At 32.0% G+C, this 26,431-nt stretch overlaps 2 protein-coding genes across 2 annotated transcripts; both read left to right on the top strand.

The window, feature by feature from the left end:
• Window positions 1–1,516: 1,516 nt before the first annotated feature.
• LOC7463732 (serine/threonine-protein kinase Aurora-2) lies at window positions 1,517–4,819 on the top strand. The gene is made up of 9 exons (XM_002324124.4): window positions 1,517–1,675; window positions 1,918–2,034; window positions 2,286–2,432; window positions 2,520–2,615; window positions 2,848–2,943; window positions 3,045–3,141; window positions 3,337–3,454; window positions 3,713–3,785; window positions 4,501–4,819. Exons 1-9 carry the CDS (start codon window positions 1,640–1,642, stop codon window positions 4,600–4,602), a joined length of 882 nt encoding a protein of 293 aa, XP_002324160.4. The 5' UTR covers window positions 1,517–1,639; the 3' UTR covers window positions 4,603–4,819.
• Window positions 4,820–14,246: 9,427 nt separating this feature from the next.
• LOC7476637 (profilin-6) lies at window positions 14,247–16,395 on the top strand. Its single transcript, XM_006371807.3, has 4 exons — window positions 14,247–14,597; window positions 14,762–14,899; window positions 15,946–16,088; window positions 16,191–16,395. The coding sequence occupies exons 1-3, from the start codon at window positions 14,475–14,477 to the stop codon at window positions 16,078–16,080; spliced, it is 396 nt and encodes a 131-aa protein (XP_006371869.1). The 5' UTR covers window positions 14,247–14,474; the 3' UTR covers window positions 16,081–16,088; window positions 16,191–16,395.
• Window positions 16,396–26,431: the final 10,036 nt, after the last annotated feature.

Raw genomic sequence — 26,431 nt, 5'->3', positions numbered from 1 at the left:
TAATTAAAAAGAAAAAAACAAAGAAAAAAAACCAATAGAAAAAAAAATAATGAGAAAAAAGAAAAAAAATTGAATCAATTGGGTTAACTCGCCAAATCAGGTTAACCCGTCAAACCTAGGATTCATGTCATGAAAGTGTGATAACTAAATAGAAAAAAGATTTAATATTAATGAACTAATTTTTTTTAAAAAAAGATTAATTAAAAAGGAAAAAGCAAAGAGAAAAATACCTACAGGAAGGAAAAAACTAATGAAGAAAAAGAAAAAGAAAAATCTGAATCAACTGGGTTAAACCATCAAACCTGGGATCCGTGTCATGAAAGCCTGATAATTAAACAAAAAAAATTTAATATTAAGAAACTATAGACAAAAAAAATAAACTAAAGGCATAAGCTTTTTCACTATGGATTGCACCGTGTTATTCAAAGTAAAAGGCTTAAAAAGAAAAAGAAAAAAAAAACAAAGGCATACGCCACGGGTTAATTTTTTTTTTCTTGCATAAAAATATCAAAAAATGCTAAGATCTAAGAGTGTTAGGTCTTTCTGCAAAGATATACCCAAAAGCCTTGGGTCTAGCTGCAACGCTTGACCCAAGAATACTATTTATAATATTAATAATAACATTAAACTTACATGACTTAAGTTTAAGTGAGTCTGGCTGCAACACCGGACCCTAGAGCATTGGATGTGAGTCTGACTATAAGGTTGTGTCATAAAAGTGTGATAATTAAATAGATTAATTAAAAAGAAAAAAAACAAAGGAAAAAAAACCAGTAGGAAGAAAAAAACTAATAAAGAAAAAGAAAAAAAAATGAATTAACTGGGTTAACCCTTCAAACCAGGTTAACCCGTCAAAACCTGGAATTCACGTCATGAAAGTTTGATAACTAAATAGAAAAAAACAATTGACGGGTTTACCCAAAATTAACTGGGTTAACCCGTCAAACCAAGTTAACCCGTCAAGTCCGGGATACCTGTCATAAAAGTCTGATAATTAAATATAAATAAATTTAACATTAACAAACTAAACAAAATGAAAAAATTAATTAAAAAGAAAAAAAATCCTGGTTAACTCATCAAATCAGATTAACCCATCAAACCATGGATCAAACAAAAAAATTAAAAAAAAATTTCGCGTTTCATTTAATTTTTAGTATATAATATAATATAATATTAAAAATAGAAAAGTGAAAGGCATAAAAAAGCTACAGTAGTTTTCTCACGGCTTTTAGAGTATTCCTTAGTATTATTGAGATGGCTCTTTTCAAAAGATTCCCCGAAACAGTGTCGTTTTCCCCTTTGCAGTCGATCAAACCAAATATTTTTTAGTGCTATATCTCACGTTTTTTTTTCAAAAAAAAAATCTCAATCACGTGATCGACCCTGAACATTAGACTATCTTTTCCAGATCCCAAGTTGGCCAGCCATCTGCCAGCGCTCCTCTATGTAATAATAATAATAATAAACCTCACAAAAGGACAAAATAATTTGAAAACCAAAAAAAAAGGAAAAGGAGAGGGATTGGTCTCCGTACTAAATTCGACCGTTGGAAATAAAAGTGCAGAACCCTCATTTTTGTTAATGTCTCTCGGAAAATCTCTCTCTGAAAAACACTTCTCTCTCTAAAAATCTATTTCCAATGGCGATTGCTGCGGAGGCCCAGCCCCAAGAGAAGGTAATTTCTTGTAAAGAGTTTACCTTGATTTCAAAATCTAGGGTTTTTGTTCTCTTATCGCGTAAAGGGAGAGAAGGGAATTTCTTGTAAAGAGTTTACCTTGACTTCAAAATCTAGGGTATTTGTTTTCTTATCGCGTAAAGGGATCGGTGCTCTTCTTGGTTTGTTTCTTTGATTCTTTTTATGGATCAAAGATAGAATTAGGATTTTTAATTGTGGGTTTTTCTTAAACTTTGGTACAGGCGAGAACAGATGTATCAGGGGCAGAGAAGAAGAGATGGACGCTTAACGATTTTGATATGGGAAAGCCACTTGGGCGTGGAAAGTTTGGTCATGTTTACTTAGCCAGAGAAAAAAGGGTGAGTTTTGATTTTCAGGGATCAAACCCTTTATTTATTGTTGAAATTCGTGCTTCTTGATCATGAATTGGACTTATTTTTGTGAATTTATTTGGGTTTTCTTATGTTAAAATGAATTTTTCGTTTTGGGTTTTTCAATTTCTGGGTTAGCTTAGAAACTGAGGAAATTAAAAGGATTTTGTTTTTGGGAATTGTATTACAAGTGGTTGCTGTATAATCATATTGATCTTTTTTCATGTTTGCTGGATCAGAGCAATCATATTGTGGCTTTGAAGGTTCTGTTTAAGAGTCAGTTGCAACAGTCACAGGTTGAACATCAGCTCCGTCGCGAAGTTGAAATTCAGAGTCATCTTAGACATCCCAATATATTGCGCCTTTACGGTTACTTTTATGATCAGGTGTGCTCTTAGGATCCTTGTATGTATTTTTGAAAGTGCTTGGTAAACTTGACTGATTTGTGTTTTTTCAAACTGAAATTATGGCAGAAACGAGTTTATTTGATATTAGAATATGCAGCCAAAGGTGAACTCTACAAAGAATTGCAGAGGTGTAAATACTTTAGCGAAAGACGTGCTGCTACTGTGAGTTACTTTTGTGTCATCTCTTTCATTTATCTTCAGTTTACTTGTGCTATCACTAATATCCTTTTGCCAGTATGTTGCTTCAGTTCATTTTTCTTTCAAGTTCCTCTTTTCATTTAATTGCCAATCAAGCATTTTTTTTATTCAAAATTAGATTTTTCTTTGTCCAGTATGTTGATTATGTGATTACTGATTAGAAGTTATGTTGGTGTGGATGTGGTAAATGTGGCAGTATGTTGCGTCATTAGCCAGGGCACTGATTTATTGTCACAGCAAGCATGTGATACACAGAGACATCAAGCCAGAGAACCTGTTAATTGGTGCACAGGTAATAACAATTATCCTTGAATAGAATTTCCAATATGTTTTAGATGATTGATTAAATTTCATGTGCTCATAAATAAAGCCAACATTGACTTCTGTTATCAGGGTGAGCTCAAGATTGCAGACTTTGGTTGGTCAGTGCACACTTTTAACCGCAGGCGTACGATGTGTGGTACATTGGACTACCTCCCACCAGAGATGGGTATGTATGTAAGCCACTGGATTTAAGCCAATGGAGATTCCATTTTCTGGTTTGATTTCAGTGAAGGCTTTCAAATACTGTTTGGCTGAGTGAAGGAAATGATTTTTAATTAGTCTTGAAAGAGCTCATCCCTAGCAATAACTTTATCTGATTCCATCCCAAAAAAACTGTTCTTGTATTCTGTTAATGGTGCAGTGCAAAGTGTAGAGCATGATGCTAGTGTTGATATATGGAGCCTGGGTGTTTTATGCTATGAGTTTTTATATGGCATCCCCCCGTTTGAGGCCAAGGAACACTCAGACACATACAAAAGGTAAGCATGAATAAGAAAAATGAAAGATAATGAAGAAAACTGCAAATTTGCTTCATTCAGAATACATAAATTCTTTTTTCCAATTTAAAGGCACCGAAGGATACTGCATGATTCTCATGGTTAACATTGCTCAACTTGCTAATTGTTTTTCTCATTAAGAGTCACTTGCTTCTTTGCTTTTAAATTTATTTCTATATCATTTTTTCTGTAATGTTCTTTTTTTCTCTGAGTTGCTACTACTCGTTACCTTATAAACAGGATTGTGCAAGTGGATCTGAAGTTCCCTCCTAAACCAATTGTCTCTTCTGCTGCAAAGGACCTTATTAGTCAGGTGAAAAATCATTTCTTGCATTTAACTGACAATGGTTGTGCATCTTCCATAATAGAACTTAATTGGCATTTCAACTTTAAAACTTAGATAACCCAAAAGAAATAGGAGATGGGGTTGGTGGAAACAAGGGGTGGATTGCGAAGTTGAAAACTGTGATATATATGCAGAAAGCGACAATGGTTGTTGCATCTTCCATAATAAAACTTAATTGGCATTTCAATATTAGAACTTAGATAACCCAAAAGAAATAGGAGACGAGGTTGGAGGAAACAAGGGTGGATTGCGGAATTGAAAACTATGATGATATATATGCAGAAAGCGAAAGTTAAATGTAAAATATATAGTTAGTAGTTCATGTTGAGTGCAACTACTTAATTAGACCTTGCTAGTAGAATTAATCAATTGTGCAGGAAATAATATCATGTTACCGCTTTTGGGAGGAAACTGTTGAGAGTAAATGATGTGTATGCAGAATTGAAAACTGTGATAATATGTAGAAAACGAAACTCTCATGTAAAATATGTAGTAGTAGTTCATGTTGGGTGCAACTACTTAATTAGACCTTCCTAGTAGAATTAATCAACTGTGCAGGAAATAATATTATGCTATCACTTTTGGGAGGAAACTGTTTTAGAGTAAATGCACCTTGCTTCTAGCGTGCTTGTGACTATTCTCTCTCTTTTTTGTTTTTGTTTTTTTTCTCTTTGATCAATAGATGCTTGTCAAGGATTCTGTTGAGCGACTACCATTACATAAGCTGCTTGAGCATCCCTGGATCGTTCAAAATGTTGATCCCTCTGGCATCTTTAGGGGTTGAATTGTCTTTATAAGATGCTTTACTACTTCAGGGGAATCAATGGTGTGAGATTTTGGAGAAGAACATGAAGAACCTTTGGCAAGGTCTATGAATTTGTGAAGAACCGGATCACAGTATGACTTGTATGAGTTAATTGCCCATGTTGTCTCCAAGCTCTGGTGAACAAAAAAACATTGGTTTATTATGTTAATATAGAGCCCATATTCTTTTCTTTTAAGATCTTCCATTTCCATTTCGAACAATGCACTTTCTGCTAGACCATGCCTGTTTTTTTTCCTTTCAATTTTCAAAGAATATGAAACAATAGTTGCAAAACTTTATGGGGCCTCGCTCTTTTTGCGAACTGTTCGCACAGCTTTCGATTTGAAGCATGTAGTAGTAATAACATCTCTCCCTCCCTTGGGGATGGGGATGGGGATGGGGATTGACAAGTCAAATTCCCAAGTCGAATATACTGTTAAATTAATAGATAATTTACTCTTTGTCATGGCACCCTTGAACATAAAATTTCCAAACAAGACGGATACTTAACTATAGCTAAATGCAGTTTTCATAGATTAAAATCTTGGGAAAATATAAATCAATTAAAACCAAGGCTGCATATGAGAAACAAACAGAACATAGAGCTACCCTTTCAAGCAAACCTTTTTTTGTTATTAAAGAGTGTTTGCACGGGCAAGTGGCCGCTGAAGAATATATAACATGACAAAGAAATAGCAAGGATAAAATCTTAAGATTTCTTTAGGGATGATAATTTTATTTCTAACGACTTAATATACTTAAATAAGTGAGTTTTTTTAGATAATTATTTTATTGGATGGGTAATAGATAAGGATATGAATTTTATCAAACCTGACTTGAAACCCGACTTAAACTTAAACTTAACACAAAATATATGAATTTTATCAAACCCGACTTAAACTTAACACAAGATATATAGTTGTGTTATACAAATATATATGTAGAATATTTGTATTTTTTAAATTCAGTGTAATAAATACATATCTTAATATTAACATAATACTCATATTTACTAGGGATGAGCAAAAAACCCGAACAACTGATAAATCAAAAAAACTAAACCGAGAAAAAAAACCAAATTAATTGATTAAAAAATCACAAAAAAGTTCATGTTAGTTTGGTTTCAGTTTCCAACGTCTGAAACTGATTGAACTGAATCGAACCAGTTCAACCAGGCCAGCACTTGGAAAAAAAAAGGTATAAATATGATTTTTTTCTAACCCTAAACCTAAATCAGTATTCTCTAAGACAAAATCAATTGTCCGCCCTTTGCTCTCTGCGTCTCTTCTCTCCTATTTTCCTCTATGCTCCACAATTGTTAAGCTCCATGCTCCTCAGTCCTTTTAATCAAAAGCAATTGCCTTCTTGACTGAACGGTCACATGAGTAGGACAAATTTCGGGTTGCACAACTCACTGGTAGCAATATTGTTGTTCTCTCATCACTTATCTCTAACCTGTTTGCTATTGAACCTTCCATAGGGAAGAAGATAAGTTTGCAACCCTAACAATTGATGGGGCCAATTACTATTAAATGGAATACTCCAAGCACAACAAGAAGAGATGTTGTGACAATAAAAAAAATGAGGCAGTCATCTACATGCAAAAGCTTGTGCCATGACTGATGTGTTAAGGAACTCAATCTTTTTAACCCCATCCAAATCTCTCGTTTGGTACATCTAGGCCAGATGATCTGGCTTTGGTCCCTTTTTTGCATAGCTAAGAAAATAGAAACAAGACAAAAACAGAAACCCTTAAAATTATGGCCAATGAAAAAGCCCAAAAAAAAACTCAATTGAAATAATTTCAGTTTGAACCAGTTTGGAAGGGAAAAAAACCAAACTGAACCGAAACTGGTCGGTTTGAACCTGTTTTCGGTTCGGTTAGTTCAAAAACTTGAAAAAAAAATAATTTTGATTTGGTTATTTATTTTGATCCAAAACTGGACTGAATTGAAAATGCTCAGCTCTAATATTTACATATAACATTTATAATTTTATCATTAAGTGTGTGTGTAATATAATTTTATTTTATATTTAGTAATAAATAGACAATGAATATCTATATGGATACTCGAAACTTAATGAATAAGGTATAAATATCTAAATTTCTTACTCGATATGGTCTTCTAGTTGGATTTGGATAAATCAACTATGTTTATGGGCCTCAAGAGCCCTTCCCAAGCTGTAATATAATTAGATTATGAGAATTTCTTTGAAGTATATATGTCCTATTTTAAGTACTTTTATGTATTTAAATCAATCCTAATCATATCTTTCTTGTTATCAATTGCGTGGAAATGATGATTTTTTAAAAAAAAAACAAATAGCACAATATATTAAAAATATTGGTGGAATGGCACGATTTAAAATTTTTTTGACAAGATAGTACAGTTTGTACATGTTACGATTCACAATTATGACATTTAAAGATGTCACGATTCAGAAGTGCAACAACTCATGATATTGCAATTCTGAACTGTGATATCCTTAAATGTCACAATTGTGAATTGCAACAAGTCATTAAATTTAACATGGTTTCTTCCTCCTCCACCCTATAGTTACAACCCTTCTTTCTCTTAAAACTCGCATTCACATTGTCTCTCTCACTAAAAAAAAGTCAGTCGAAACTGCAGCCCACGACCTTAAAACACACTAAAAAATCACTATATGCATCTTTAAGCCTTTATTCACCATCTTTAGTGTCAAAACCATTTCCCATAACACTGCCATCACTCCCCAAGGCATGAGCACTAGACTACAACCACTCCCCAATTGAAAAAAGCAAGGTAAACAACCTACATTTGTATTAATTTGGTGTATTTACAATTATCTTTTTTTTAAAAAAAAAATATGCTTGCTTGAAATTGAGGTTTGATTGAATTATGTTAAATTAGCCATGAATTTATGTAATTAGGATTGATGTCGTTGAGTTGTGATCAATTAAGCTTTGCATTTATTTTTTAGGTAAGTTGCCAAAATTAGATATTTTGATTGAATTGTGTTAAACTAGCTATTTCATGCAATTGAGCATGAAAATAACAGGAATTACGTTGAATTCTGATCAATTATGTTTTGTGTTGATTTGTCGGCTAAATTGCTGAAATTGAGGATTTGGATTGATTTGTGTTAATTAACTATGAATTTATGCAATTAGGGTTGATTTCATATAAATAAGCATTAAAATAACATGAATTAGGTTGAATTTTGATCAATTAGTTTTTGCATTGATTTGTCAGTGAAGTTGTTAAAATTGGGCATGCACATTACAAATGTGGCATATGCAATGAGACATGTCACAATAGAAAAACATGTTCTACTCGCCAACATATGTTTGTCAATACATTTATAATATGCTTTGTTATTGCTATATACCCATTATTTTTAATTTGTTTCATTTATTATATTTTTTGTTTTTTTAATATTATAATTATCGCATATTATATTATAGAGGTACATTTATATAGGATGTCGTGCACACGAGGTGATGGGTATTCTTCTCATTAAGGTTATTCATTTTTGGATGTTGACTTGTCAGATACGCTTGGCTCATTTGTTGGAGATGTGGTATTATAGTACATGCCTATCGAGCCAACTAATACTTATGTCTCGTGGTTGTAGGACAAACATAAATAAAATAATGTGTTTGTCAGCTTTATAAGCATATTTAACTTGTATGGAATATGAATAATAAATCCAATTAACACTTATATTACTTTACACTCAATGTACTTATGTTTTAAATTACCTATGAATATGACATGTTGTATTACAGAATGAGATTAAGATGTATTGGAAGACACATATGCTCATGAAACTACATGATAAGGTTAAACCATTTGTGTTCCATACGGTTTTTTATACATTAGTTGTCTTGAGCACATTAAGCTTGATTATGACTTGATCCATATATTGATTGAGTGATGATGACATGAGACACACACATTCCGCATCAAGAACGAGAAGATGACACCCACATTGCAAAACATGGCAATCCTACTTGGACTTCTCATCAATGAATGGCTAGTCATATCTAAGGGGTATGTAATGAGGTTACACTATGTAATCGTGCATTTGGAATGTCACCCCCTCTTACTAAATTAAATGGTGGTAGCATACGTCTTAAATGGCTTGAGAAAACATTTGTCGCACCATTAAATGATGCTGACGACAAGGTCTAGTGCATGTATGCATTAAATTATTATTTTAATTTGTTAAGTATTTGTGAATTGTAGTATGATGATTATAAGCTTATGCATATATGCCAAAGCATATATACTACTTATGTTTGACAACATTTTATTAATAGATCTTACTTATAGATATATGTTGCTCATTTATTTGATGCTTTTTGAGGATTTTAGCATGATCCCCATATATAGCTTAGGTTTTGCTATCTTGGTATGCCTAAGAAGCCCCACTCATTTTTCTTCCTAATTCTCAATTTCCTCCTCTCTTTTTGAACTAGCCATTTTGTGCCCCTTTTCTTTTCTTCGAGAGATTAGGTTTCCCTAATGAAAAAGTAAACTCCTTTCTCTTTCCAAACCTAGATTGTCATTGATTCATCACCTTTTCAAGTGATATTGCAGCTTCTACTAGATCCCTAATAGTTTTGAACTACAATACTACCAACCCCATCTGCAATTCCTATTTCAACCCATCTCTAAATCTCTCTATCCGATGTTGCTCAATAGGCAAATAAACGGATGCAAACATAGAAAGATCCTAGAACCTCTTCTCTTATTCCAAGACTGTTATATCATCTTATCTTAATACTAGGAACTCTAGCTCCTTATCCTTCCGATGATATCTCAAAAAGTACATGTTTTCAAATTTTTTCTTGAAATCTACCCAAACCAATACTTCTACTGTTTTTGTTTTCTCTCACCTTCTCCCACCAAGTTTATGCACTATCTGAAAGAAATAAGGTGACACAATACTCTCTCATATCATTTGGCTATATTTAAAAAAAAATTAGAAAATGTTAGTTTTTTAAAGAATGACAAAGTTTTGAAGCCTTAGAAAATAAAGTTAGTACATATTGACTTGCAGGGTCCTTCCTCAGTTCCTCCCCTCAAAGGCTTAAGGTACTATATAACCTTTATTAATGATTCAACCAAGGAGACATAGGTTAATTTTCTAAAAACTAAATCTAATATGTTTGATATATTCAAGAAATGAAGAGTCATGATGGAGATTAAAATATGATTAAAGATAAAGTGTTTGAGGTTAGACAATGGAGGTGAGTATATTGATAGAGGCTTTGAGTAATGTGATATTAATGGCATTCAAATGGAGAATACTATTCTAGAAACACCACAACAAAATGGTGTTTCCGAGTTGAATAGAACCATTAATGAATGAGCTAGAAGTATAAGGTTGCATTATAGGTTACCTACAACATTCTAGTCTAAAGTAATTAACATTGTAGTTAATTTGGCCACAAATACATAAGAAGTCAATTAGGGGTTTAATTGAGAGGAACAACTAAATTGGAAGTTAATTTTGCCACAAATATATAAGTTTTTGAAATCAAGGACCAAACTAAAAAATAGCATAGTTATTAAACCCGGCCCGGGGGTTGACCCGGCCAAGGGGCCGGGTCCCGGGTTTCATGGGTCAACCCGGATCAACTCGGGTCAACCCGGATTAACCCGGAAAAATTAAAAATAAATTAAAATTTTAATATTTCATATGAAAAAATCTATGTAAATATAGATTATACATATTATGAAGTTTAAAAAAATATTTTTAAATTTTTTTTATCCCACATTAAAAAGATATTATGTTATGCTTTTAAGTTAAAGTATTTAAACTAAAAAAGTTTTTTATCCCACATTGAAAAAACATAACCTTTTCCTTGGAAACATATAGTATATATACTAATGGGTTTCAAATCCCACATTGAAAAAACATAACTTTTTTCATGGGAACATAGAGTATATATATGAAAGGGTTTCAAATCTCACATTGAAAAGATAATATGTTATCTTTTTAAGTTGAAGTATTTAAACCAAAAGATTTTTTATCCCACATTGAAAAAACATGATTTTTTTCTTGGGAACATAGAGTATATATACTAATGGGTTTCAAATCCCACATTGAAAAAACATGGTTTTTTTCATGGGAATATAGAGTATATATATGAAAGGGTTTCAAATCCCACATTGAAAAGATATTATGTTATCCTTTTAAGTTGAAATATTTAAACCAAAAGGTTTTTTATCCCACATTGAAAAACATGGTTTTTTTCATGGGAACATAGAGTATATATATGAAAGGGCTTCAAATCCCACATTGAAAAGATACTATGTTATCCTTTTAAGTTAAAGTATTTAAACCAAAAGGTTTTTTATACCACATTGAAAAAACATGATTTTTTTCTTGGGAACATATAGTATATATACTAATGGATTTCAAATCCCACATTTGAAGAAAAAAAACCGGGTCTCGTTTGGGTTCGCCCGGGTCCCGGGTTGACCCACCGGGTCGCCCGGGTTTGGCCGGGCTATTGCCACAGCCGGTCTTTTATTAAACCTGGACCAGTCCAGCCACCGGGTCGGGTTTAATAACAGTGAAAAATAGGCAAGATATTAGGTTTAAAACCGGACTATCCAAGGGCTAAATCAAAATGAAATCTAGAGATAGAAATTCAAATAGGGCCAAAATGAAAACTTTCAACACTACCACTACGAGCACAAATCTGTCACAACGCTCGCAATATCAACCACCGATCAACTGTAACCAAACTTATAGTAGAGAGGGAGAAATGAAAGGGAGAATAAAGAGAGAAACCGAAGTCTTATTATGGTCAGATCTCCCTCCTAATGCGTCAACTGGTCTCATTGTTGGTATAGAAAGGAAAGAAAAGTGAAGATGCTCTTGATCCACTCGGTTCCTATACTCTAGTAGAAGCGGCACATAGGACAATGTTGGTATCGCGTGGCTACACACTACACTTGTTTTTGTCCATTTCATGTGTTCCCGTTGAATCTAGCAACTTCTCCGACCTTGTTCCAGCCTCCCTGAAAGGTTGATTTTGAACCCAAAGATTTTTCTTACAATTTTTATAATTAATTTATCAAAAATAGTTAAAGAGGGACAAAATTGAAAGAAAGGACCAAAGTATAAAATAAGGAGAAAAATAATGGCCAATCTAAAATTCAAGAGAAATCTTTTCTTAGTCCTTATTGTTTCCATTGTCTTCTTTTATGGTCCCCATAGTTTCTAAACATTTACATTTTGTCTAAAAGTTATTTTTCTTAACATTCAAGTCCCTAAACTAGAGAGAGGAGACAAAAGTTATAAGAAAATTGCAAGGAAAAAGAAAGTGGTTGGTTTTGTCACTTTTCGGCGATGAAATTCTCTATTCATGATGTCCATAGGTTTCATTTAGCGAGGAGAGTTTGATGGTGGTTATTTGGAGTCTTAATTTTATCTAAAAAAACTTATTGGAATCGAAAGATAAATTTTTCTCTTGTTTGATTTTGTATTTTTGAACCATGTTGGTTTTGTTTTTTTATTGTTGTTAAATTAGTTTTGGTTCTAGAGGTGTTTATCAGTTGTTTTTAGGTGAAAATGGATTTCTAAGTCAAAATTTCACTAAATCTGATTTTCCAGCCACCACTAGTGATCAAATTCAAGGGAGAAGCAGGTAATGCATTATCTACCATAGCAGGCGACGCCTCACCTGCTAATTATTTTTTTTCAAAAAAATAAGGGTCGAACAACTTTCTTATTTTTTTTCAAAAAAAAGAAGGGGTTTAAAAAAGAAAAATATATAAAAAAATATGTTTAGGTGCGTAGCTTAGGTTGGAAGGCCCATATACCTGGGATTTTTTTAAGCCCAGATATGTTAGGCCACCCAGGTCAGGCTTGTGTGCATGGACCTTTTTTTTTCATTGAGTTTGTGGTCTATTTTTTTTTAATTTTATTATTCAATGTCGGGTTTTTATTAAGGTTTTTTCTGTCAACTTTAATATTTTTTTATGATTTTTTTAAATAGAATATGATTTAATTTTCACTTAGTTTACGAATAAGGTTTCAATGTTTTTCTAATATTAGAAAACATTTCTCCTGTGTAGCCCTACTTAAATTTCTTTTCTTTAATTTTATTCAATAATTTTTTTTGTGTGTTTTTTATTATTATCATGTTATTAAATAAAATATTAGTTCTAAGAAACAAAGTTATTAAATATCGTTTAATTTTTACTTGTTTTTCACATAAAATGCTAGTAGCTTTTTTTTCTAATATGTGCAACGTTATATAATATTTTTTTTTTATCTCCTCTGATTTTATTCAATCTCTCTCATGTGTATCTATTTCTATTATTATTTTTTAAGTAAAGATTCAATTCTAATAAACAAAGTTATTATTCACAACCGGGTACATGATCCGTATTACAAGATCAAATATCTTAATTTACATCAATTTCTTGATTTTTCCAGTTTAGTATTTAGTTATCATTAACAATAAAAAACTATATTTATTGGCACAAATTATTCTTCATTTATTTAATTAAATACATGCATTATTTTTTCGATTTATAAATAGGATTATGTAAAAAAAAAAAAACAAGTTGAAAAAACCTAAATATTAAAAAGAGAATTATTTAACCCAACAAAATACACAAAATACTGGTGAAGCAAACTAGTAAATGTGTTGTATCCTTAATAAATAAAAATAGACAATTATTATTTTTTATTGAAATGATCACATGGTGACAATTTTCAACTAATAGTTTCCTTGAAAGAGATTATATATGGGACCTTACTGCCCAATCAATTACGATTACAATTGATAAGCTAAACATCAAATCCTAAAATTAGTCGACTAAAAAGAATTAAATGTTATTCAAGAATTTGTCACCTTCACTTGGGATTTAATAATTACAATATTATCAACTTAAAAGAAATAATAAAAAAATTAAAAGGCTATTGATCATTAGAATTTGATCTCTTGAGAGTTTTTTTCTCTCTTTAATTTTTTTTTGATAATTTTTCTTTTTCTTTCAAGATTTAAGGACCTAAAGGTAAAATAAATAGATTTTAAAACCTAAAAAAAATAAAATAAGAAGTAGTCATAAATATTTAAACTTTAGGGACTAGAATACCTTTTCTAGCAAAGGTTGTTATTTTTCCCTTGATGTAAATCTTGATCCTTTAACCATTTAATAGATTGTCCAGCGGTAAAAGTTTGAAACCGATAAGTTTGTTTTCCCTATAGTTTAAAGTTCAAGTCATGTAGTTACTAATATGATAGTCACTGGAGGCTTATATTATCATTAAGGATTAATCGAGCTGCACACAAGTTAGCCCGGATATCCATGTTAATAATAATAAAAAAATCTTGATTCTTTATATTTCCTTTTCATTTGTTATTTAAAATAAGTAGGAACTCAACCTCATAAAATTGGGTGTAACTCCAAAATATTTAACAAAAATATACAAGGAAAGACAAATTGAGAAAACATAATAGAGCATGAAACCATAGAAAAATGGGATTGAAAGGAAAGATGTTTCCAAAAACAGAAATTTAAGTGAAGAAAAACGACTATGAACAATGGAATGAGCAAATAAATGTGAGATTATGAAGAGTGAAACACTTAGCTGTTAAAGTACATGGTTAGTTAATTAATAACAAAAGAGCCCACGAGTGAGAACCGCATAAGGCAATAATCCACGGTGGACAAACGCGTTGGCGTAGTTATAACGCAACCTTCCTTTCTTTAGCTCCCACTGCCTGTCCTTCCTCTCATAGGCTTATTATATCTTCCTCCTCGCCCCTTCCCTCAATCCATAGCTACTAGAAACTTCTACAGCTCTTCCTCTCTGCCTCAAATCAATCAATCAAAATGTCGTGGCAGGTGTACGTTGATGACCACTTGATGTGTGACATCGAGGGTAATACCCTCACTTCCGCTGCCATCATCGGCCACGACGGCAGCGTTTGGGCCCTAAGCGCCTCCTTCCCTCAGGTTTCATTTCTTATAATTCTTAATTTCCCCGATCTGGTCCAGATCGGTACGGTTTTTTCCCGACATGTCGTTTGTTTCCCCTTGCATGCGTGGTTTAATTTGATTGGTTGCTGCAATTTAAAAGGTTAAAATAATTTATTCACGCATCGGTGCTTCTGATGCAGTTCACCCAAGAAGAAGTGAGCGCGATCATGAAAGATTTTGAGGAACCTGGATCTCTTGCACCAACTGGGTTGTTCCTTGGTGGCACCAAGTACATGGTGATCCAAGGCGAACCTGGAGCTGTTATCCGAGGAAAGAAGGTGATGATTCGGTTTCTTTTATTGAGATATTGCTAATTTTGAGGATTTTAAATAGCGACATGCACTGACTGACAATTATTAATTATATTGTAAAGGGTCTTGTTACCTGGTTGGGTGCCGTTAAGAGATTAGTAGGTGTTATTTAGTGGTTAATTGTTGTAATAATTAGACAATTTTGAATTTCAAACCCTTCTTTCGTCATCGAATAGCATCCCAAATTCTTGGATCAGATATCCAAAGGCATGCAATGCATGGGAAAGTGATGGTGATTAGATGAAATATTTGAAATTCAAAATTGTTTAACTAACATTAACGATCAACAACTAATCTCTTGATGATTGCCCTAACTTGTTAGCTTGTCCTGTTGTTGATTTGTGTCTACAGTCAATGTTATATTTAACAGGTAAATCATTTTGATATTTTCAAAAGTATTAAGCTTTTTCCAGACTTGACCAATTATTTGATGCTTCTGAAACCCAGATATTACCATCTATTGCTTGCCATGTTAGTTGCTGGGAGCTTTTATGTGATATATTGTTTTTAAGTTATTTTCCTTTTAAATTAGATTTGCTCCATGTAAGTTGCCAAAGGTCTAGTTGACAATTAATATTAATAGATTAGGTTTGCGCAATGTAGAGATGGGATAGGTTGGTGTTTTCTGAAGTTGGAAACGGAATGGAGTATTTAGGGAGTGATTCCTAGATATGGAATGGAAATGTGAATGTGATTTGCTAGTTCATATTGTTGTGTATTCCCCACTTTGCAGCTAGGCTGTTCGAATTTAAAAAAAGAAAAAAAAAGATGGTGGCTTTAAATGTATGATAGTTTTGGGGTTGGCAAGTATCTAGCAGAGTGACTCGTGACTGAATTAGTTCTTAATTGTGGAATGTGCATTGGTTGGTTGCTTTGTACACAAAATTTGATGAAAAGAACTTAGTGTTTCACAGGTGCAGAAATGTTTGCTGCATGGTGCATTGCATCAAGCTCTTGCATACAAACTCTTTTGCCTTTGTGTGTTTCCACTGACTTGACATTATTTTTAAAAGGGTTCTGGTGGTGTCACTGTCAAGAAGACCAATCAGGCACTGATAATTGGCGTGTATGATGAGCCTCTAACTCCCGGTCAATGCAACATGATTGTGGAAAGGCTTGGTGATTATCTAATTGATCAGGGCCTTTAGTCATCTAGGTACGTGGTTTGATTCTTTCATCTTTTTTGTCCTTTCTATGGGAATTTGATGGTAGCTTTGGAGGCTTGCATGTACCCACTTGAAGTTGGAATTTCTTGCAGTTGCTGGTGTTTAAAGTTGAAGTTGGGTCTAAGTGTGACGTTGAAGTTGTTTGACACTATGTTTTGAGGTGATAGACGTGGCTTCTCTTGTATGAAATATCTGTGTTCCTAATATCAGACTTCTGAATGGAAGTGTGTTGATTTATTATACTGGAATATTTACCTGCGAGGGATTTAATGGATTTGAGATTGAAGTTTTTTGTTAGACTTGTATTTCTTGATTTTTAAATTTATCTGCCCTTTTACTCCTCCCTTTTCCCTACCGTTATGGCTTGGGCAAAATTAATGTTCTGGAAAACATATCGGATGCAAGTACAAAGCCCTGCCTAACCATTTTAAGATGTTGTGCATTTCTGAACCCAAATAGTGCCGCCTAGCATAAGCCATGGTCACCCCATAGCAAGGTTGTTAAAATCGCGAGTTGACTCTTAAAATCTTACGATTTTACGAGTCAACATGTATATAACGTGTCAAATCGGGTTAAAACTCGAAATCGCTCGAACTCGGTCAAATCGAACCGATTTTATGAGTTTGACCGATTTTGACTGAGTTTGACCTATTTCGAGTTTTAACTCGCAAAAGTTAAAAAATTTACTATCTTCCTATCTGAGTCCCCTGACACTCCACTACACAGTCCCCACTCTTCAGTCTCCCCTTTTCCTGTCGCTCAAATCTCAAATTTTCAATCTTAGCATACTAACACCAGCATTAGAGGATTTTGGGTATGAGAAACCTTGTACTGTATTTTAGGCCAGGAAGGCATGATCGGAGGATCGAAACCATGGGAAGACAGGTAGATGGTGAGGAATCAAAGGAGTAAAATAAGAGATAGGAATACTTATATAGAGATAAATATTGTGTTTTAGACTAACCATTTGTCAACTACAAAGATAAACGACAAAGACTCAGAGAGAACTTGAAATACATGTCTTGCTTGGTGGGATATTTGAACATTATTTCTAAGACTTGTTACTAACATAAAAAAGGTGGAAGAAAGGTGGAAGGTGAGGTGGCATGAAATTAAATTGATGTCATTTTGTACATTTTTGTTCTCGTTGTCACGAGTTCACTGTATTGGTCTCAGTTAATTTTTTTAAAAAAGTTGGTGATATAACTTAAAATGTAGTATCATCTCACTAGTCGTCTGCAGCGTGTTTCAAGACCTGTCCTCTAGAAAATGTTCTGAAACTCTATCAATAAAACATAGCTGTTCAATTTTATTTTATTTTTTTGTATTTTTAAGTTATTTAAATCATGTATAAATTTTTATTTGAATTATGTATTTTAAGGTGTTTGGATATTTGTATTGTTTATTTTATTTTTATTTTAATTATGTTATATTATTATTTACTACTTGACTGAAATGGTCAATATATAATTAGTTAAAATATTTTTCTTGTGATTTTACGATTCAAGTTTACTATCCGAGTTTATATTATATATTGTGTCGTGTCAAAAAAATATTTTTGACAACCTTACTCCATAGCATTCATTGGGCACTTGTTAGTAGGCTCAAAACTGCGGGGTGACAGCCCATTTGGGATTTTTTTTGGCCTGTGACCATAAGCCATGTTTGCTGGATTGGCGACAACAGATAAGCCACACACTATACACGAATGATGAATAGGGACAAGAATCCCTAGTAGATCAGTTATAAACAAACTCATGAAATCAATTTTTTATACACCAATTAAAGGTGGTTACTTGCAGATGCAGCCTCCTGGGTTTAGAATCGGAACATGTATCTTCATTTTGAACGATTATAGTATTGACACTACGGTTAAATTTTTCCTAACAAAAAAAATATATTATAAAAAGATAGTGTAATAATCTTAGTTAATTTAATAATATAATACAAAAAAAAATATTGATACCTTATGGAAAAAAATAACACTACCAATATTATTAAAAAGATATTTTCTAAATATTTTTAAAAATTATAGTTGATAACAAAGTAGAAAACTTAATGAGAGTGGGATACTTCTTAAACAGGAAAATAAAAGAAATTCAAAGCTTAATTACTTGCAGAGGACAAACTAAAAAAATATCTACTTTGAAAAAGGAAAAAAAAAACTAGCTTGAGTCAATATGTTAAACTCACGGCCTGATCGTGAGATCGGTATCATAGCATGCACGATATTGAATGATAGATCTTTCTCATGGATTGAGGGGGTTTTGGATGTGTTGGGATTAATCATGAAATTATAATTTGAAAGGTTCAGGAGTCGTCACCTAATATTATGGTTACTAGAAAATCTACTGATCTGCAAGAGTCTACGTAAAGGAACTAGTTGTGCATGATGAAAACATATCACCTTCAATGCACTCTACTTACAGTAAGTTACATTATTGATTAATTGTTTTTTAAGTCATGTTTATATTCATTGGTTTGTCTAAGGTTCAAGAAAGATCCTCCTGAATATGAAGGTTTTTACCTTATTAGGCTAAAACCTAATCATTATAAGACCCAAACTTTAATGATGTATTTATTTTTATTTTGTATCTTTAATAATTGAGGATATACTTTACAGTGTAATTTTATATCCTCAAATATTAAAGTCTATAATTAATTCTTAACATTTTATTTTTGGCAATTCATTTAATTTAATACCGGAAATATGCATTACATTGTAAAATTCATGCCCCAAATATTAATTAAACAAGTTGCCTTTTGTGGTGTTTTTGAAATTTTAACCAAATCCTAATGTATAATCACAAAGTTATTATGATACTCATTAATTGATTTTTGTATTTTTTAAAGTATGATAAAAATACAATTTTTTTATATAAAATATGCATGAGAATTTTTAGAATTTGGTTGTATGCACACAAATAAAAATGTATTTTTTATTTTTTAAATAAGAAATTTTGAATTTCTTTTGCATTTTTATGAAATTTTGAAGAAAAACATGTATATTTTATATCGGGTTAGTATCTTATAGTGTAAGTTTACAGCCCAAATACTAAATGAAATGGTTGAAAAACATGTGAGGGATCCACAATAATTTTAAAATGATCCCTAGATGTTTTTTAAAAAATTAAAAATTATTTGGGGTTTGTTTAGCAATGGGTCAGAAATACAAAAGATAAAAATACATAATCTAGAATAAAGGCGTATATGCCAAACACACTCTAAAAAAAAATGGTTTTTTTCTTGCAAAATTAAGACGGGTCAAACAAGGCCTTAAAATTTATGAGTCAACATAGTTATGTGAGTTGGGCTTGATGGGCTTAGCTTATAAACAAGAAAATAAGGCTCAAACTAATTAAAACCAATTAAACAAGGCAAGAACACAATTTTTCATAAATTTCAAATTGAAATGTATCAAAACTTAGAATTTGTCAAAGACATGAAGAACATTCAACATAAATCTAGAAACATGGATTCAATTTCAGACCAGATTTCACAAAATCAAAGACATGTAAAATCATCTTTCAAGCAAAATCTTGAGGCTAGATTATCACAGCGAACAACCAATCATCATGATTATTTGATTTTGTGAAAAATACAAATGAAAAATCAAAGATCGAATGCCAAGATTTTAGTGTTTTTAAGCCTTTAGAATCATAGATTAATGATTAACAAACTTATACTAATGTGTAAGAACCAACAAGTAATCAAAATTACATGGAAATCACGAACCCAAAGCAATTTTCTTCGGATGAATGTTAAACCTAGAAACCCAAAATCTGCTAAAATCCAGAAAATGCACCAAAAACCTAGAATAAATACCTAAGGCCTATTCATACAAGTCACATACACTCATGTATACATGTTTAGGCCTTCAAAAACAACAATAAACATGTAATCCTTAAAATACATAGGATTCAAAGTCTATAACCTAATGTCAACATGCAAACATACACATATACAATTTTTATCAATCCAAAAGTTCATTCAACATAAAAAAAAAACATCAAAATGACCTATATGAACTTTCAAAACTGAACAACAACACCAGAATGACTAAGTATTTTTATATGTCTCATTTTCTGCATATAATCATCAAACCATAACATATGTTTTTCATGCATAAAAAACAAGTATTTGAACATCAAAAGCATACCATTAATCATTTATTAAACATCATAAAACACCATATTAACAACAAGAACAAACAATCATATTGCAACTGGAACATATATGCAAAAACAACTTAAAACATGGTCGAATCATTTCAAAAACAGCATGAACAAACACTTAAACAAATGAATCAAAGCTTAAAATGCTGAGGGGATGAATATTCTCAAAGAATTCTAACCCTTCATGAAGTTGAGTAATATACCTTCAAGAGACAATTGCAACTAGTTTTTGCCTCTTTTGCTTGATTTGAACATATTCCAGTAGCCCTTTCCAAACAACTTTTGATCTCCTTCTTCATAAAATCTTTTTTTTTTTTTACTATCTGATTGGTTTTCTCTCAATGTTTCTTCTTTTTTTCATGGCTTTTGTTTTTCACCTCTCTCATCCTCTTTCATGCTTCAAAAGACATTTCTTTTGTAGCCTCAAAATGGCAGGTGATTGTGAAATTATTTGTGAGTTTGAATGTGGTTTTTAAAAACTAAATCATAAGAGATTCTTTCCTATTTTTCCTCTAATTTGTTATGGGACCACTCTCCTCTCTTCTTCTTTTGTTCTCCCTCTCCCTGGATGTCTAACTATTGGAAAACTCGGCTGAAAATGGTTGATTGGTGGTGCACCTTTCATGAATTAATCGTGGAAAATGGGAGGTCATTAAAGCCAACCAAGCAATGGATCTTGTAAAGGGGATGCTAGTTTTCAACTAGGATCAAACCATGCTTGATTTGGTGATTTGTAGCCTTCTCACCATCAACTCAAAGTTAGGTGTAACACTGTTGAATTTTACTGAACCAGACAAGGTCACATTGAGACAAGATGTTGAGGGCTTTCGCTTGACAGGTGGGGCACAAACATTGAAAAAGGACGACATAGCCTTGTAGAGGGGAAGCTTCTCTATCGAATGGTGATCACTGTTCGTTCAATGATAGCTGGAGTTGCCATGATTGTTGCTCAGAAAAGTGGTTCATGATTAGCCAAAATAAGAGAACCCTAACCAAAACGACATCGCTTTCCTTAAACCCTTAAAATTAGGGTTTTAGTAATTGGGATCAGGTAGTCTCCAATTTAGTCTTTGATTTTTTAATTTAAGCTCAAACGATATTAATTGAGCTAAAATTGATTAATTTTGTGTAATTAGGCCCTTGCCAAACATCGATTGAGACCCCTCATGTCTGGTGCCTTTTTCAAAGTAGTCCTTGTTTTTCAATTTGTTCAATTTAGCCACCAATTAATTCTTAATCTTTGATTTTCTCCAGTTTAGTCCCTGGAAAAGTTTGGTATAGCTCTAAATGTTGCGCGCTTTTTGCAGAAAAGTCTGTGGTTCTGAATCTCTTCAATTTGGCCTTTAATTGACCCCTGAACTTTGATTTTCTTGCATTTTCTCCCCTGATTTCAATTGATTAAGCTTGTCGAAGTTAAATTTAGTCCTCCAAAATTTCATTCTCAATTTAGCCCAAATCAAGCTTCCAAACTTAATTTTTCACCGACCAGGTCCTTAATAAAAATAATTTAACCCATTAAAAGTTTAATTAAGTCCTTGCACTTAATTTAATACTTTTAATTTTGGCCTAAATTAATTTTTAAATATTTAATTATGCCCATAATTAAATCAGATTAGCCTATTAAAAATCTAATTAAGTTTTCATACTTAAGTTTTATGCAAATTTGTCTAACATTCACTTAAGTTAACCTTGAATTTGCATTGTCTTTCACATTCAGGTTCTTTAAGGGTGCAATTGAGTTTTTAATATTGTCAAAAATCCAATTTGGTCACTTCATCTCTCATTTATGCATTTAGATCCCTCTTTAGCCTATTCTTGCAATGCAAGTCATTTGTCCTCCTACATTTTTGTATTTTTAAACCTTTTTTCTTTTATTTTTTTATTTATTTTTATTTTTTAAAAAGAAAATGATAATTTTAAGGAACTCAAAATTCGTTTATGACAATCGGGATAATCTCGCATAGAAGAAATTGAATAAAACAATGGAGGTTAAATCTCAAGCAAACTAAATAATGAAAGACAAAACTGAAAATAATCAATTTAAAAAACATCAAAAAAAATTTAATTCAACCCAAGTTAACTTGACTAACTTGCAACCCAGGATATGGGATCGATATAAAACAACAAAGAGGAAAGGAAAAAAATTCACAAAACTCAAGGCCCAATAACCTAATGTTGAAGGATGAAATTGAAAAAAAATCAATTTAAAAAAATACCTAAAAAAATCAAAGTTAAATTGGGTTAATCTTTGAAACTCGTGACCTTGGTCATGAGACTAGAATTACCCCATAAAAGGCTACACATGAAAAAATCATGAAGCAAAATTTCTAATTATCCGAAATTAAAAAACAAAACAGTGAGGACCAAATTTGGTATAAAAACTAAATGAATAAAATAATGAGGGACTAAGTTGAAAAATAAAATAAATCAAGAAAAGGGTTAAAAAAAATAGCAATCAAAAGAATGAGGACCAAATTGAATAAAAAAAATTAAATGAAATACAATATTGAGGGACAGAACTAAGAAAAAACTCAAGAAAATAATAAAAAATAATGATCAAATTAAATACAAAAATCACATGAAATAAAATGTTGAGGGGTGAAATTGAAATAAATATCAACTTCAAAAGGCATTAAAAGCAAAACAAATATCAACCAAGAGAAAGAGGACACATTTAGTTTTTGGAAGGGTTAACCCAAATCCAAGGCGAGGAGAGAGAAAGAGGAGGAAAGAAAAAAAGTCCATCATAGCCCAATTGTTGCTCCGCCACGCACACGCGCTTGACCACGGGAAAAGGATGGCAAGAGCTTTCAATGTCATCATGGAAGGAGGCTTTTAATCACTAGGAGGCATTGCATGCATCTTTTAAAGAGTGTTGCGCACATGCTAGCAACTTTTATTTTTTTATTTTTTTTTATTTATTAAAAGATCAAATTACCTCTCATTCAAATTGATAATAACTAAAAAAACCATGATAAAAATATAAAAAAAATTAATGGATGCAAGTTTTAATTTTTTTGCTTTTAAGAGCATTGTAGTCATTTCAGTGTGTAATTAAAGCATTACAAGACCAAAATGCGTCTGAACCTAATTTTATTTTATTTTTGTTTTGTTTTGTTTTTTAAGGGTTTTTAAGTCATTTCATTATGCTAAAATGTAAAAAGACTTATGTGTTCCCAATCAATATGATAATGACAAATAAATCTTATGGAAAAGACTATTTTACCCCCAATAACTAGTTAAATGATATTTCTTGAGATTGATAAAACAGTCATTTCACTGTTCCAATCCACAGTAACATCCCTTTTAGTTTTTTTTTTAATTTCAATTTTAATTTAATTGTTAATTGCACAGTATTTTGTGATCTCTCATCCCTTAACATAAAGATGAATTTTATGGTGCTCAGGAAGTAACTAGTGGCATCTTAGTAGTTACTTCCTAGGGTCCACTTTGAATAAAATAAAAGATATAGCTAGGAGAAAGAAATCCTAAGTAGAGATATTTTTATTACTTTTAGTAAGTCATGAATTTTATATTATCTCTTCTGTTTATTTTTGTCTCTTTCTTTAATGTGAATTTTAGAAAGTAAGTAATAGGATGTTACAAATTAATCCATGAGCACCATAATTGTTTTCCTACACATATGAGAGAGAAACCAAATCAATTGTTAGACAAATAAAGGTGAGATAAGAGGAGAAAGGCGTAGCAAGCATATATAAGTGAAAAGCTAATATTTAAGTGAAACACGAGAGGAGAGTATACATGTGAGGGAGTGAGTGAGGAATATTTATTTCTTGTGAACTAACCAATTTATAAATTTAAAGATGTCAGAGGGAAGCAATAATATGGCACCACAGAGAGGAGACAATGAAATTATAACTCAGATACCCATTATGAATCAACAGATGGATTGAATGGGTAATGCATGCACTCGGAGATAAGTTGAATAGGTTAAGAGGCAACATGACAATAATCATGGTGGGGGTTCAAAATAGGCTTGAGCAAAGAGAATTTAATATTAGGAGTGCTTTTATGCAATTTAACACTGATATGGATAAGTTTGTGACTGGTAATACGAACATGAATGATGTTGATTTTGAAAATGTTTCGGACAGTAGCAGAATCTTCAGTTTGGAGGGGAAAGATATGGTGATAATTTTAGTCATAGGGATAATTATAGGTACTGAGACCATAATGTGGAGTTAGAGAAGATGGTGCATATGGTCGTGAAGATAGAGACACAACATAAATGGAAGGTTATCATTTAGCAAATCCAACCATTAGGCCCTTTGACACCTTAGAAACTCAATTGAAAGGCTAACATTGAGGGTGATCCATCATAACCAAATGAAGAGGATATGGCTAGATACCCTAGAAGAAGAAAGACACCTTGGTTGTTTTTTAAGGTAATAATGTTACTCCTACTTCTCATAACCGTAAGATTAAATGCTCTCGTTGTTTGGGTTTTGGTCATGTTGTTTCAAAATTTCCAAACAAAAAAGTCATGGTTTTGAAAGCTAATAATGAGGTTGAGATCGATGAGGAGGATAAAAAGAAGAAGATGTCACCATTGAAGGATGTTAATGATATTTATATTAAGTATCTGGTTAATGAAAAGACACTTGTGGTGAAGAGAGCACTGAATCTGCTTATCAATATGGATGTTTCTGAAGGTTAAATAGAGAACATATTCCACACGAGATGTCATGTTCAGAATAAGAAATGTAACTTAATAAAAGATTATGGTAGTTGCATTAATGCAGCAAGTACTAAATTGGTGTAAAAGTTGAACTTGCACACTACCAAACATCTCATACCTTATAAATTGCAGTGGTTGAATGATAGTGAGTTAATTTACTTATTCAATTCAGGGCACGGGAAGTCTTTCCTTCTTGCCTTGGGGTCGAGGTCAAGACCAAAAACTCGTAGACTACCCTTTTAGGAGTAGATATGAAGTGAAAGTGAATAAGCAGGTTTTAGTTGTTTTTTTTATCTTGGTAAATATTATGATGAGGTGTTATGTGGTGTTATGTCAATGCAAGTTAATCATTTGTTTCTTGGTAGACCATGACAATATGATAGGAGAGCTATGAATAATGGAGTGAAAAATAGATATTCATTTGAGATGAATGGAAAACTTGTAACTCTTGTATCTTTGAAACCTAATAAAATATAAGAGGAGAACTGAAATTAAAGAAGGGGAAGATGGCTCAAAATAAGAACTTGTATATCAAGCAGACCTTTTTTGCTAACAAGGTTCTTCTTGGTTTTGATGATGATGTTATTCTTCAGCTAGTACTAATTTGTTGACCTTAAAAGATTTTTTCATGATATAGATTTGAGGTCAAATTTTTTTAAAGAATGGGAGGATGGTATGAACCAAGTCAGGTCTGAATTTGGCCTTAAAAGTTTTGTTGACCAGTTTTACAAGATCAAGCATATCTCTCAAACCATACATTAGGTCAAGCTGATATTTTATAGAGAAATACTAGACACATGAAACTATATTTTGGTAAAGTTTCAGGTCAAATAAAGTTTGGGAACATAGTATTTCAAATGGTCGAAGTTATTGGACAAATCTTGTCAAATCTACCAAACTAGACCTTCGTTTACTATTTGGGACATATATGGAGCTACAGGTGTGATGTTTCTACTATTCAAGTTGGGCTGGAAGCTAGATATCTCAAGCTTGCCAACCATATATATTAGGCCTAGTAATTCATCCAGACAAGAGAGAACGATATGATTGAAGTTATGACTAAAATCTGGCAAGAATGTGCGAAAATTGAAGATTTTGGCTTGTAAAGGAATTTTAGGATGAAGAATTTGTTTTTATTATTCTATTTTATTTATCTATTTAATGTTGAATAAATATTTTTAATTTGGGTTTGTTCTAGCTTGTTAGACATTTTTTAATGGTTTATTTCATTATTGAACTTATATTAATTAATTACTAATATAGGCTTATTAGCTTGCAATCTAAAAAGGATCCATTAGAGTTAGTTAATTAGAAGAGATTATATTATGTTTTTTTGAGCTGCAAATTTGAATAACAAGTTGGAAAATAAACATAAGTTTTTTCTTATTTGTTTGTGACAAAACAACATTTTTTTGTAGGAACAAAAATCATAAACTAACTTATCAAAGATTACTTAGAT

The sequence above is a fragment of the Populus trichocarpa genome, chromosome 18 (genome assembly GCF_000002775.5).
Source record: "Populus trichocarpa isolate Nisqually-1 chromosome 18, P.trichocarpa_v4.1, whole genome shotgun sequence".
Taxonomy (NCBI): Eukaryota; Viridiplantae; Streptophyta; class Magnoliopsida; order Malpighiales; family Salicaceae; genus Populus; species Populus trichocarpa.
Note: the sequence above shows the minus strand (reverse complement) of the source record. Positions and strands in the feature narration are given on the sequence as shown.